Source organism: Aythya ferina, assembly GCF_964211825.1.
Source record: "Aythya ferina genome assembly, chromosome: 3".
NCBI classification, from domain to species: domain Eukaryota; kingdom Metazoa; phylum Chordata; class Aves; order Anseriformes; family Anatidae; genus Aythya; species Aythya ferina.
The window spans coordinates 49,151,433-49,165,905 of record NC_140298.1 but is presented as its reverse complement, the minus strand read 5'-3'; the positions used below and the strand labels follow the sequence as shown (position 1 = coordinate 49,165,905).

The following is a 14,473-nucleotide window of genomic DNA, read 5'->3' as shown; positions in this document are numbered from 1 at the left end:
CTACCATGGCAAATACGGCTTGGGCTATCACTCACTTATGTTTAGAACCCTCCCAACTCTCTGTCTTTCCCATTTACAGGCTATCTGGTTTACAGTGCATCCTACGATGACTTTTTGAAGAATAAATGGTCAACCAGGACTGCAGGCACTACTCATTTGCCAATTGAGAACCTGAAACCAAACACACGGTAAGGATTCGATCCATTCTTTTTCAGTTATGTTAGGGAAGTAAAACAGATTTGAAAATTGGTAATCATTTCTCTCGGCCTTAGTATAAATATCTATGTCTGATCTAGATTTTATTCATTCTGTTTGACAGAAAAAGTTTTATGAATCGCACATCCAGTATATTACCACGTTAGCCCTGGAATAGATGACTATGTGTACATGTCCATGTGTTTGTGTATATAAAAGCACATACCAATTAAAAAAGTCTCATTTTAAAAATGCATTTTCTAGTCTTATGCATAACTGAATCAAATTCTAGGGGAAGAGCATGCAAAGTATAGCCGTGGTGTGATGTCATGAGGCCATTTCCAGCAAGGTTATAGGTTCGTGCATATCCATGAACCTTGCGACTCCCCAGTTGAATTTTAAGGCTGTCTTAAAGCAGGGAGATTCAAACAAAATCTGTGTGCTCTAAGCGTTATTTTCCTAGCCTCTTTCTGAAGAACAGTGTAATCCGTTGGCTTCTGTTGTACACCCTGTGGAAAAGAAAAAAGGCTTCATGTGGGGTCTGTGGTGGAGAAGGAGGGTTCTTTTCAACAGCAAAATTGTGTGTATCAGCCAGTCTCATTTACATTCTCCAAATCCACAGACCGAGTTGACTGCATATTTTTTGTCTTAAAAATAACTCCTTAACCACTTGGAAAGGACCCCATCCTAATTAAGAAAACATGGCATATCAGAAGCTAGTCTAAAAATTTGATGTTTGCTTTAGGAATGCATTTAGTGAGAAATCTATGATTAAGTCAGATTTACTGTATTGAGATGCTATTGAGTGCTGGGCGTCCCATGAGGGCTTATCAGCGGTGCAATCCATGGTGCAGGCTGTGTATCAGAAAGAGGCTGGTGTTGCGTCAGGAGTCAGCTCCAAAGAAGTCTTGAAGCTGTCAACATGTCCTGGAAAACGTCTGCCTGGTGTTTAAGTTTTACAAACAGAACGGAAGTCTAAATTTAACCCATGTGATAAGTTTTCTTCTGAGACCCGGTCTAGCCTCCAGTTGAGAAGTAGTTTTTCCATTAGCAAAACTCTGGTCAGCTTCACTGAGTACAGAAGCCATTTATTGGGCCATGTGAATGTATTAAATCTTAAAAACAGCAGTCTTGACAATGTCCCTTCCCTAGGCTTAACTCTCAGCCATCACAGGAGAGTGATGCAAAGGGCTGGAAAGCATCTACTCACTCACTAAATCCAATCTCCTGCAATCACAGACATTATAATCCTCTTCACAAACATTTCAAACTCCTTGAAAATGGTTAGGCTTTTTCCTGCCTTACTGCAGGAAAGCTGTGGCAGAGCCTTATGACAGTGGTTAGCCTCCTGATTCAGAACACCCTCCTTTGCCACCATATCTCCATGTCTCTTCAAATCTTCTTCCCTGTCCACTCAGTTTCTGTTCCCTTCAGGGCTATTTTCACCCCAGAGTGCTGCTACCAATTCCAGTGTTGTGCAGAGCATTTCTCAGGAGGCTGTCAGAGGTTTAATCAGGGCTAACTTCAAACAGATCAATTGTAAGAACTTCTGTCTCTGGGGGCTTCTGTGTCTCCACTAAAACAAAGCTGCGGAGTGTCCAACAAGTATCACCAGCTACAACCACCTGCTCTGTGTCACCAGAGCAACAGAGACAATGTGAGATGTGGATGAAATCCTTATCTCATGCAGGCAGTGGACCTAGGGGCACATACCTGTCAACAACTGCGCAGGAAACTCCTCTAGCAGGACTGCTCTAGTGTCTTATTATTATATTTAGTATAGATATTCCTGATATATGTGGTGCTAGTCCATTTTCTGATGGAGGCAGCAACCCCTGTGGGTGTCCTCCCAGCAGCCAGGTCAGGCATGCATGCTGGATCCTCTCCTGCAAGCAGCAGCCACCTGCTCCATGTGTACCCTCTGCAAAGCCACCGTGGCCCTCATCCAGCACTGAGGGAGGTCTCCACAGCAGCTGTCCCACCTTCCCCTTGGCCAGTGGGTGGCCGTGGTGTTGGGGTGGTCCCCATCAGGGCAGGCGGGGATGCTGCCTGCATGTCCTGCCATCTCAGCCAGCTGCTGATGGGACTGCAGGGCTGGGGGGTAGTTCATGCCTCCTGAGAGGCTGGAGAAATGATTTGTGGATAATGAATCTTTTTAAAAACAGCTGCTTCCCTCACCCATCCGCTGAGTGATGATCTCCCTTTGTAGATGTGAGCGCCAGCTATTAATTTCCAGCAGGGGGGAGTGAATTAAGTCATAAAATCATTTTGCTCAAAGTGACAGGTACGGTGATATGATTAGTCATATAACCTAAATGAATCAAAATATCCCATATTCATTGCTCCATTACAGTTTATTATGTCCCTTCTTTACATGTCAGTAGATGTGGTATATAAAATCTCAAAGGAGGCTTATTTTTAGGAAGAAAAGCTTTTTTGTTGTCTGCATTATAAACAAGCGGGTGGCCTTGCATCTGATGCAGTTGTGATTCTTATATGCCTGTTGTTAACAATTTATTATAAGTTTGGCTAAGCAAAGTGTAATCAAAGCACAGTCACACATTGCAAATTTTCTTCATGTATTTATGTGATGGAGAACAGTTGCGTTATACTGATTTGAGATTTCTTGGCAAACTCATCAGCTGTTAGGCAAATAAAGATTCTGACTAATGAAAATGTCAGACTCCTGGACCTTGAAAGGCTTTGGCACTTTCTTTCTTATTTATCATGTCTGAGAAAGAAATATATCCTGACTGCATTATTTTATTGATTCACTTAATACAGCAATCGTAGCATGGTCTGCAGCTAAATCACGGGTCAGCAAGTCATGAGTCCTGGCTCTCTCGCTGGCACTACTGCAGGCTTCTTGTATACATAAAGGCTTAGGAACTAATTTTCCAATTTAGTGAAGAGAAATACACTCATAACTCCATTGCTGTTTTTTCCAGTCAGGCAGGCAATTTGAACAATCATGTGTCCCAGATGGGCTTTTATGTATGCAATAGGACACATGAATGTACAGTTGCCCTGATTACATAGGCAATCAGTTACTGCAGTGAGCCTTAAATACAAAACTGCTTGCCTTTCCCCACTGAAGTAGATGTGTTTTGAGTAGCAGATTCTTGGGCTGCTTTCTCCTGTTTCAATTCTCCTGTTTTAAATCTGGAGCATGGTGTCTGTGTAGCTCATGGGAATGTTTTGACCCTAGCATTAATACACACGTACTGAAAGCCTTGCATTTTCTTGCTGGCAAACATGACCGTGCCCCTGGTGCGGGTGTCCCATCGGAGCATTGGCAATGCAGGGGTTTAAAGCAGTTCTCGAGCTGCGTGCTCTGCTGGCCAGAAGTACAGGAGCGCACAGGAGGCTTTTTGCTGCTTCTCTGCTCTTTCTCCAGCCACCCTGAGTGCTTGTGAGCTGCTGTCAGGAAAGCAAGGCCAATAGTTAAAACTGTGGGCCAAGATTTCTGCCAGTGAAAGGTTTGTGTGAGAAATGAGCAAAAAACATAGCCTTGCTAAATGTCACTGTTCTGTGTAGTTTATTTTTGCCATGATGTTTTTCTTTTTACAAGAAAGCTGTGACTCCTTTCTGAGCATCACGTAGTGGTTAATGAAAGGCAGATCTGTCTGCAGAAAGGAGTGGAGTCGGTTTGTGACCTCAGCTGAGGGATGCAGCAGGGACAGGGGACAGATCCCTTATGCAGGAGTGGGAGCATGTCCCACAGAGGATTTGATCGTGTGTGTGCTTCAGGTCTGGCACAGGTACAAGGCAAAGCTCCTGCCACAGATGAAGCCCAGAATATTTCAATTCCTCTAGTTTACAAATTACTGCCATCCTTCTGCTGAAGAACTGCATGTTATTTGCACATCTTGTCAGCCTTTCCACAGGGATCAGTTTGATTCTGAGATGAAGCAAAAAAAAAAAAAAAAAAAAAAAAAGATTAATCTCTGCCACAAGGCTGGTTCAACTGTTGCCAGTGGGATTAGTTTTGTATGTGCTTAGCACTTTGGCTGGAGAGGTTCATGTCAGGAGCCAGCCTCCAGGTTCTGGTCTGTGGTGAAGTCCTTGAGGAGCAGTCACATCTAATGGTACAGCAAAGTGCATGTTGTAAACCCCGAGTGGCAGACATGAAACAGCAAAGTTCCTTCAGCTGGATCCTGTTGAATTTTCCTGCTGTCTGGTAGGTGGCAAAGCAGGACTGTCTTACATGACAGGAAGCAACACATTACACTCTTATGTTGGAAGGGCTATTACCATTTCTTGTGGACAGAAGTGAAGAAAAGGAGAGTAAAGCTTTTAATGTGGATTGTGTCCACACTTTGTTCATAAACCGTGCCAGGTGGCAATAGCTTCCAGGGGATGGCAGCCCACGTTTGCTATGAACCCCCCTGTCTCAGCCCAGTGTGACCCATGGCTGGACTGTGCAAGCAGAGCCATGCTGATGGCTTTCTGTGCAGGATAAGGATGATGTTTGTAACAGGGCTCCCCTTCACCAGCTGAGGCTTGTCAGAGCTGCTACTCCATGGGAGGTAACCAATGCTTGGTGGCACCTGTCCCCACGATTAAGGTCTTGTACAGTTCTGTGGGTCACAGGGGATGCTCTTGGAGATGTCTGCTTTTGGATAGGAGGCTAAATCTAGATCCAAATGCTGTGTGGGTGTTACAGAGGTGTAGTCTTTTATTATTATTATTTTATTTTTATTTTTATTTTTATTTTTATTTTTATTTTTATTTTTATTTTTAATTTCTTTACAAGACTGAAATTGAGCAACCATGCCAGAAAGGGAAACCTAAACACAGGCACCTAAAAAACTCTGTGCTGGAACTTTTTACAGTAATCTTCCATTCTAGTTGGTTTCTGCTGGCCTGGGTAAGAGGATAAGAGGGAAAGAAGAAAACATTAATCTGAGAAATAAATATTAGGGTAGGCATCAACTGAAAATCATCATATTTCAAAGTGAAATAAAAATGTGCTTACACATTTTCTTCTCCCCAAGTAAGAACAATTATGCTTCTGTCAAGCAATGAGTTGAGCTCTGGTGGCTAGTCATGTGCTTCAAGTTAAGCGTGTTATTTAAATACTTTGGGAAAACACTGAGTCAACATGTGAAAATTTATCATATTATTCAAGAACTGTAATCTCAATACTGCTAGAGTTTTTAAAGAAAGGTCAAAAGCTTAGCGTCTGATCTCATATCAATCTGATGGTTTTAGTTTGCAGTTTACACCACTGCTTTCCTAGGAGATAATCCAGTTTAAAACTTCTTGAGATCAAAATTTATTTCCTACCAAATTTTTCTTGTAGTCTATTGCTATTGTTTTTTTTTCGTATAAAATGGATGTAATTGTGTGTGTTCTTGGAAGAAGAATGATAAAAAGAAATAATCCAAAAATACATGTTAGCAATTGCAAAAAGGTGAAATTTGTGTATAACAGCCACCTCATAGCCTGGCTGAGTACCCAAGTCAATCTAACGCAAAGAACACCTGAACTCACTGGAATTGTGTTAGTTTGATTCTCATCCTATTTCAGTGTTATTTATAATTTAGCATTGCAGTGGAATCGGTGTTTTAATTTTGTTTTCTCTCATTGTGTTTCAGGTATTATTTTAAAGTCCAGGCAAAGAATCCCTTTGGTTATGGACCTGTTAGCTCTTCAGTCTCATTTATCACAGAATCTGGTATACTCTGCTTTTTATTTTCATCTCAGAACTGAATTCCTACTAAAAGATGTGGGAGGGCAATGAAACCAGCATGAGTATTGTGTTTATTATCCTGAACCTGCTACTTTGAGATTTTTTTTTTAATTACTTTTTTTCAATAAAGCTAGGAGAATAGTATGTGCTCCTAATGCCACCATGAAAATATAAATGACATCAAAGTGAGTTTCAAGGGAACAAGAAGTTAAATTCAAAATACAAAAAATTACTAATGTTCCACAATACAGAAGCAATGGGAAGTTTAATGTCTTTGATAGATTGACCAAATGTTTAGTAAATTGGTTTCCTTAATTGTGAACAGCTGAACAGTTGGAAGTGGTTGTCTCTGGAAGAAATATAGGAAACAATGGTTCCATCAGATGGGCAAATTCTCCGTTCTTTTTTTGACAAAGCCTGCCAGTCTTTCACAGGGCTAACAGTGTGCTAAAGGGCAACACCCCCTTCTAAAAATAGTGTGTTAAATGAGTTATTTTTACCCATCGCTTCTTCCATTGAGCCAAAGGCAAATGGCTCTGCTGAATAATAGAGGGCAAATTCTTCAATCTTTACTTGAGCAAAAGGTCAACTGTCTCTTGCAAATTTTGCCCTTTTGACTACACAAGGGTTTGTGGTCTCTGTCTTTCCTTATTCAACATCAACCTGTAGTGCTGGCTTCAGTAGATCCATTAAGACAAAGATGCAAGATAAGTAAATGGTCCTGCATAACATATTCACACTTTTCTTTTTTTTTTTTTTTTTTTTTTAAAGAAGTAAGTCAATCTGAAGTATAATTTGAAGTATAATTCCAAGCAGAAAGTTTAACATAAGGCAAATACAGCATGCTGTATCATCCAGGGAGTTTTGCTGATTGGCTAACTGCCAGTATGCAGCCCTGAATGTCTAGTTTTTCAATCCAAAATCAGCCACCTTATGAGCTTTATTTACAGGTTAAATCCATCAAAATTAAAATTTTATTTGTACTGATTCTTCACTTGTCATGTGGCCTAAGATGGCTTTCCAGCTGGCAGAAGTACAGAAGCAGTTGCTAAAACCAAAGCCAAATGATACGATTACAGTGATGGAACAGGTCAGAAGAGAGAGAAATGGCTAGCCCAGAGTGCTCTTTGCACAATAGAGATGTTTGAGCTGATGAGAATACTCCATAAAGAGTGTCATCATGGGATCAACCAGCTTACTGAAAATACTACTTAGCCTATATAACATACTGAAGAGAAAAGAAAGCCGCTGTTCTTTCATTAAACTCTGAAAACTCCCTGGAGTTTATCTTCCCTCATCAGTACACAAGCACCATGCCTTTTCAGGTACTTTGTGTATAATAAAGGCCAGTTAAGAGATGACAGAAATGGCAATGTAATGAATATGGAGACTGTTCATGCATTATCCTTATCCCACATCTATTCCATCCTCCTTTATTTTTTTAAAAATGAGAGTATTTCAAACACGAAGAAGCTCCTGAAGTATTGGACAGTGCTCCCTGCACAATCCAGGTGGCCACAAAACTTACTGTGACAACAGGAGTTAAAATGATAAATTTCACATATTTGTGATACCATACCATTAAACAGCTGTGCTAAACATGATGAATGCTTGAGCCCAAGGTTTGCATGCATAAGGTATGTTACATTTCCTTTTGGAAGTTAGGCCTGAAGCTGTAGCTTATGCTGCTTAACTCTGCAAATCAAGGAGACATAAATCCTACATTCACAGCGTCGCTAAAGGCAGTTCCTCTGCAACTGACATTTTTTTGAGTGACACTATATATTTCATATTATAAAACAAGGTTTGGAATAAAATACTAAGATTCTTTTTTGTTTGTTTGTTTCATTCTTCTAGATAATCCTCTCCTCATTGTCAGACCACCTGGTAAGTGTTCCGGTATATTCTTCATGAAGTGTATAAACCTTGTGCAAAACAGTTACAATATAAGTGTTAGAAGCATATGAACAGACAACTGGAATTGCAGTTTTAAGCAGGACAGGAAACTAGTTCATTGTGCCAATTCACCAGAGATTTTAGGACTCCTTACTCTGGTCTTGAAATGAAACCTCGTAAAGTTATGTTAGATCGTGCACTTGGTTTGGGTCCATCTTCTGCCTGGTACAACAGCTTTCGCTGCTTAGTAATAAGCACCAAACTGTATTGCTTCTCTGTGTCCTTTAGTTGCCCGAATATAGCTTGAACAGTGTGACCAGTTTTTCCTGTCTCTAGCTGTCGCACTCCTCCATGCTGTTCATCATGCCCTTATAAATAAGAAAAAAAATCAAGGATTTGTAACTGAACTGAATGACAGAGACATGTCATGAAGCTGCATCCTTCTTGGCATATTGCACGTTCACAGTGTAGTCAGACGAGCTCATGTCCTGGCACTAGGAACAAGCTTGCTTACGTGTGCAGTGGTAAGGCCAGGCAGTGTGTGCTCTCAAAAGAGAAGTAGGAAAAAAGACTTCATGGTTATTGCACTCTGTCAGCTTTCCTAACCAGTTAAAGTGGTTAGTTCTGGAGGTCTTTTGACTACATTGTTCATGAAAACAATGTCCAGTGTCTGCCTCCCTTCCATTTTCTGTTATGCTTGTTAGCCTGTTTTTTCCACGTCCTCCCAGCTGTCTCTGATAATGTACAGATATTGGAGAGCATGCTCTGCTTCTGGCAGTCAGTATGGGAGGCCTCTGAGAGCAGTGGGCTTCCCATGCCCCCGGTCACCTTCAGGATTTTTACTGACAGTTATTTTTGGGGTCTGTTCATGGAAAGGAGGTTTTGGAAGGTGATGGCCTTTTGTACTTTATGCTTAGACTGGACAAAGAGAAAATATTTTCATGTTGTTGCAGTGGTAGAGATAAGATAGACCAAAAAGAGGTCTATCAGAGCAGAACTTTGGGAACTGTGGACATGAAGAGCTGATAATTCAGCCCTTGCAGGACAACACAAAGTTAATCCTTCAAGATTTTTGGGGGTGGGCAAAAGTGGTGGATGAAAGCAGACTATTCACAGCAATAATACTGCATGCAAGAAAGAGATGGTTCATTCTGTTCTGAAGAAAAAGCCATGTCCAGGAATCTGCAATCGTTTCACCATGTGACTAATTGCATAAAGTCAGCCAATTACATATGTCTCCATAACAGTGGAGTTCTGAGGATCACTGATCAGTGATTGTTTCTCACCTGCAAGTGTTTACAGGATTCAATCCGTGTGCACAGAGAGAGGGAGGAAGAATAACTAACAGAAAAGCCTTCCATTCTCATTTATAAACCACCTCAAAACAGCACAGTAAAAGCAGGGCTAGAGACAAAAATACCAATTATCACTTTGGAATCTTTTTGTCTCTTTCTGTATCCATTAGTGCAAGAGCCTTTTCAAAAAAAAATATGATCTCAAAGTTAGTGTAAAGCAAACATTTAAGCAATCCATTAGAATATCTACTCTTTTGTGATACAGTTGAACAGTTGTCTCTGCAGCAGTGCTTTGGGCAGAGTTCCCCAGGAAAGGTCTTGCTTGTCTTTTACTGGAACCTCATCTGTTTTGAAGTAATGTGAGAAAAGAAAACAGAAAAGTAGGTTTCTGATTTCATCTTTTTAACAAAATAGCAAGAATAGACTTCACACCACAGGCTGTTACTCACTGCAGAATTTTTAACATCAGTTCTTTAGCAAAAAGATTACATTTTGTACTTGGTACTAAAAGGCAAATAAATGACTGTATTCAGCCAGTGTTGCTGTCAGACTTGCCACTGGGCTCTGTTTAGAAAACAAACTGAGTACCATGAGGTAGAGAACTGTCTTAACAAAAACAGGAAGACTATTTGTTTATTTAAAACTGAGACTCTGTATGTGAAGCCATTTTTTACCATTTTAACAGTTATTATTGTCTACTGCGTAGAAGGGATTCAAGCAAGTTACTAGCTTTTCATTCTTTTAGTATTTGTTCTTCAACATTTATTTCTGAATATATGTCATGCATTAATGTACTGCAGCATCTCTTGTAAAACATGTTAGGAGATATTAGCCTCAGCTAAATGCAGACTAAAATGCTGAAATCTGTCCTTAATGTTGATTTATTTATTTATTTTTCTCCAAGGTGGTGAGCCTATCTGGATCCCATTCACTTTCAAATATGACCCCACCTATTCAGACTGCAGTGGCAAGCAGTATGTGAAGCGAACTTGGTACCGCAAGTTTGTAGGAGTGGTTCTTTGCAACTCCTTAAGGTACAAGATTTACCTCAGTGATGACCTGAAAGGTAAGCACCAAGATTCTTTTCCTAATGTAGGATTACTTGATGTCAACTCCATCTTCTCACTTTCTTCACATCTTACTGAGTCTTGTGTGACGTTGTTGATCTGGGGTTACTAATATAATCTCAAGGGCTTTTCTGATTATGCTACTGTGCTATATGTATTGTACTGCATTTGTGTAGTTTAAAGATATAGTTTCAATATGCAGCAGGGCCCACCTCATATGTTAGAGAGTGGTCCCTAGTTTTTAGCTTTTGAGGCTACAGTCAAATTGACAGTATTGGCTTTTTTTTCTTCCTTTTTTTTTTTTTTTTTAACTGTCACATGACATTGAAATTACTGATTTTGTTGAAATTCTCTGTACTTGTAGCCTGTTGTGCAATGCCCATAAACTTGTAAAATGGGGAATGTTCCTTACTGAATTATGAAAATATTTATCTTTTCCTTAATTTATCTTTCTGTAATGTGAAGGTAGCATCCTCCCTATTTTCAGCCAGTGTTTGTTCATTGGTGATATTATGTTTGTCACCATAATACTTCTGCTACTTCTGCTTTCTTCTACATCTATATACATCTAACTGGTGGTAGAAGAGCATCCCAAACAAAAATAACGCCGAATCTAATAATCTGTCTCTATCACCCTTCAGACACCTTCTATAGCATTGGGGATAGCTGGGGACGGGGTGAGGACCACTGCCAGTTTGTGGATTCACACCTGGATGGAAGAACAGGACCTCAGTCGTACATTGAAGCCCTGCCCACCATCCGAGGTATGGTGATGTGAGAGTGGGATGCTGGCAAGGAGTCTGTCACCTCATCCATAGGACTGAGGGGTGGGGAGCAGGGCACAGAAAGAAAAAGAAAGAAGGGCATAAAATGCAAATAAATGACAGTGACAAAATAGGAAAAAATAAAGTAAAAAAATTGTACAGTTCTATGAAACCTTTTTCCAAATTATAAGACCTGAATTATTGAGTTGAGGAGCAGAAATTCTTTTACCTGACACAAAGGACAGCTACAGCTCTGGAAATGCAGCTTTTGCAAGTAGTATTTCAGCCAATTCAATGCAAAACACATAAGAGTGCATCTAGTGACTTAACATCAGACTGCGGGTCATTTATTCTGGCTTGGTAGAAATCTACTTTCAAGTGAAAATTCCCACCTTGAAGGAGTTCCCCTGAGCACACTGCCCAGATAACATAGCTGAGAGTCTGATGGCTTGCTCCACAAAAGGAACCCAATCATGAAAGTCAGCCAATCTTTTCAATAAGTCAATTGATATAAATTATTCAGTTGGCTTTGATGGTTTCCATGTTATTTGTTGATACTCTTTTAATGGTGGTGTTACCAGGAAGAAACTGAAATAGTCACTGATATTTATACATTGCTGAGAGGTACTGCATTTCTCTGTTCAGAAGAAGGATGGTTAATCCAGATGTGTATTTCTAGGTCTAGGAGACAGAGATAGAGAGCACACAGAAATTACATTATTGGCACAGTACAGAAGTGTTTCAGATGTTCCAGTGCACAAGCTATGCAGAGAAGAATGCTGTGCCTCTCCTAATGCTTTAAGCAGTTGCATTCCTTCTGCAGATGAAGAAAAAGGCTATCAGATGAGGGAAAAAAGGCTTAACTCCATATTTACTGCATGAAATGATACCTTTATATTTGTGAAAAGCTGATGTTTGCTGATAGTCTCTTGAGCCACGTGAGATAATATGATCTGATGGTATTTTTTGCCCTAGAGTCCTTCATATATTTAAACCAGTTTGCATAAATGCTGCTGAAATATAGCTACCATTTGGTGTGCAGTGCAGGAGCTCTTTGGCAGACCACAGCATTACACAATAGTTGAAAAGATGTTGAACTGTAAAACCAATCAGATCTACATGAAATATAAAAGACCGGAGCTAAACCATTGGAGAAGGATCTAGGCCAAATACCTAGGGTAACAAGTACCCTTTTGACAAGGCTTCCTAGCAGGCAGCTTGTATGCTTTCATTTAGGGTGTGGTACTAACTATTGCTGCATCTGTTACTTTAGTTAAATAGCTATGTCTTTGTTTTGAAATGTGAACGTGTGTTTTTTTCCCAACAGGGTATTACCGCCAGTACCGCCAGGAGCCTGTATCTTTCGGGCGCATTGGATACATGACACCATACTACTACGTGGGCTGGTATGAGTGCGGTGTGCCTATCCCAGGGAAATGGTAGCAGTCTGATTTCCCATCGTAGGCAGGACAGGCTGACCACACTTTTTGAACGATATCTACCAGAGGACTGTGAGCAGCTGAGTCGGAAAAGAAAACAAAAAACAAAAAACACAGAAATAAAGCAAACCTGTGAAGACCCACTGCTCAAGAAAACTCTGCGAAGCCAGACACAGTCCTCACTTCACCAGCCTAAATCTTTGGTGCTGCTTTATTTCCACTTGGAAGCACGGACAGGATATATGTTTGGTGTCCTACCTTCCTTCTCTGGGTCTTTAAGGCACAGAGAAGTGGTTGCAATGTGTGCAACCTGTGAAAACTAGAACTGTATTAGCCATGAAAATGTGGAAGTTTCTTATATCTTACAGGAACGACCTAAGCATGCTGTGCTTGCTGAATGGAATGCTAAACTGTCCCTGGCTGCCAGCGGCGGGTGCTGCTGCAGCCCAGCCCAGCCTGGCCTACCAGGGCTCCCCTATGCAGTCGTGCCACGTAGCTGGCCGCCCACCAAAGGCAATATATTCTCCTGAAGACTTACTCTATGGGCTCACCCCCTGCTGGACTAATCACCAGGTCACAGTGTAAATTCACTTTGATATATATATATCTATATATATCTATATAAATACAATACTGTACATCTGCAGAAGTACTGCTTAGAGATGCAGATATTTTCTTGTTCACTAGATAAATATATTTGGAATTTTTATGTAAAAGGTGCTGTTAATTCTTTGAGATACTGCTATGCACAATATATTAACCAAGGAAAGAGCTGTATTCTTCTTGCGAGTACTGTTGATCTGACATTTGAATTATTGATCAAAGAGCTGTGTCCCATTTCCTCGGCAGCCTATGGACTGGATGTTCAATGGGAATCTATCCCACTGTCCATGTTAGAGTGGCACTGTTATAGTACAGCAGAAATGCTTATTCAGCAGTTTATCAGCATTTTTAAACTTTCTGTCCTTTGCTGTTGTGGTGGTTAACACCAATAGGTAACTAAGGTCCACCATGCTGCTCTCATCACCCTCTCTCCTCAAGAAAATGCAGGGAGAAAATATGATAGCAAAAAAAAAGAAAAAGCTCATAGGTTGAGATAAGGTGCAACCTTTCTTTAATCCATTCTCATCTCATTGATGACAAATACATCAATAAGTTATTTATTCCTTTATTCCTTCATTGTCTTTCACTTCACTGTGCGGAGGCATGGGACAAGTAACTTGCAAATGGGAAACTGCCCTTAACTTATTTGCCCTCCAAAAAGAAGCCCAAGATGCAAATAGCAGGAAGTGCCTCTGTCTTTGATCCACCCTGGGGACAAATTCGGATCCAATTCCTTTAAAATACTACCAGAATGTCTTCCACCCAACTCAGAAAGCAAAAGCTGGCATGGCTTAAAGCTATAAAGGTGACTTTTAGCAGGCATTGGAAGTTTGCAATAGTGTAGTGTTTTGGTAGTCCTTCTGGGCAATCTAGCATTAGTGGTTTCCTCAGTAACTTTTGTGATCTTATCATTTCCTTGTAACATCTCATTACCTTTTCTCATGTTAGTGAGACTCTACCATTCTGACAGCCTGGGAGAGTAGCAGCATACACTGGGGACAGATCCAGTCTCTGGTCCATCTCTCACTCTCCTTCCTACTTACATTTAGTATAGCACTAATACCTTTTGAGTTCCTTCCTGTAGTTATTGTAAATTGTATGGGGAGAAAATAAACTAAAGTGATTAGAGAGCATTTTATTTTTCATGGTGATTTGGGTTTTAACATTTTAATTATTCTCAAATACTTTGGCTTCAGTACGGTGCCAAATATATGGTCTTGAAATATACCTTTTTTCCCTAATAAACTTATGATACATGGTTCCATTTCTATTTCATCCTTTCTGATCATCTGTATCAAGTAATCTGACAAAGCAACAAATTGTTACTTTTTCTCAAAGTCTTCCTCAGTTAACTTTTTCTAAGGGTTTGGAAGCATGTGAGTACATTGTTCCTTACACATGGTTAACATCTAGCATAGAGTTACCAAGGGCAAATCATGTCTGACCAGCCTAATCATATGCTTTGTCGAGATGACGATCTATGTGCACAAGGAGAGGAAAGTGCATGTGCTTTCACTTT

General features: G+C 40.3%; 1 protein-coding gene across 2 annotated transcripts in view; it reads left to right on the top strand.

Annotated features, from left to right (window-relative positions):
* The window catches only part of FNDC1 (fibronectin type III domain containing 1), a 68,127-nt gene extending 53,913 nt beyond the window's left edge, over positions 1-14,214 (top strand). For both annotated transcript variants that reach the window (XM_084512589.1, XM_084512590.1), the window contains exons 15-20: positions 80-188; positions 5,796-5,875; positions 7,748-7,777; positions 9,986-10,147; positions 10,790-10,912; positions 12,240-14,214. In XM_084512589.1, the coding sequence (XP_084368715.1) occupies positions 80-188; positions 5,796-5,875; positions 7,748-7,777; positions 9,986-10,147; positions 10,790-10,912; positions 12,240-12,355 (620 nt within the window). In that variant the 3' untranslated portion in view covers positions 12,356-14,214. The remainder of the gene's footprint in view (positions 1-79; positions 189-5,795; positions 5,876-7,747; positions 7,778-9,985; positions 10,148-10,789; positions 10,913-12,239) is intronic.
* The last annotated feature ends 259 nt before the right edge of the window (positions 14,215-14,473 follow it).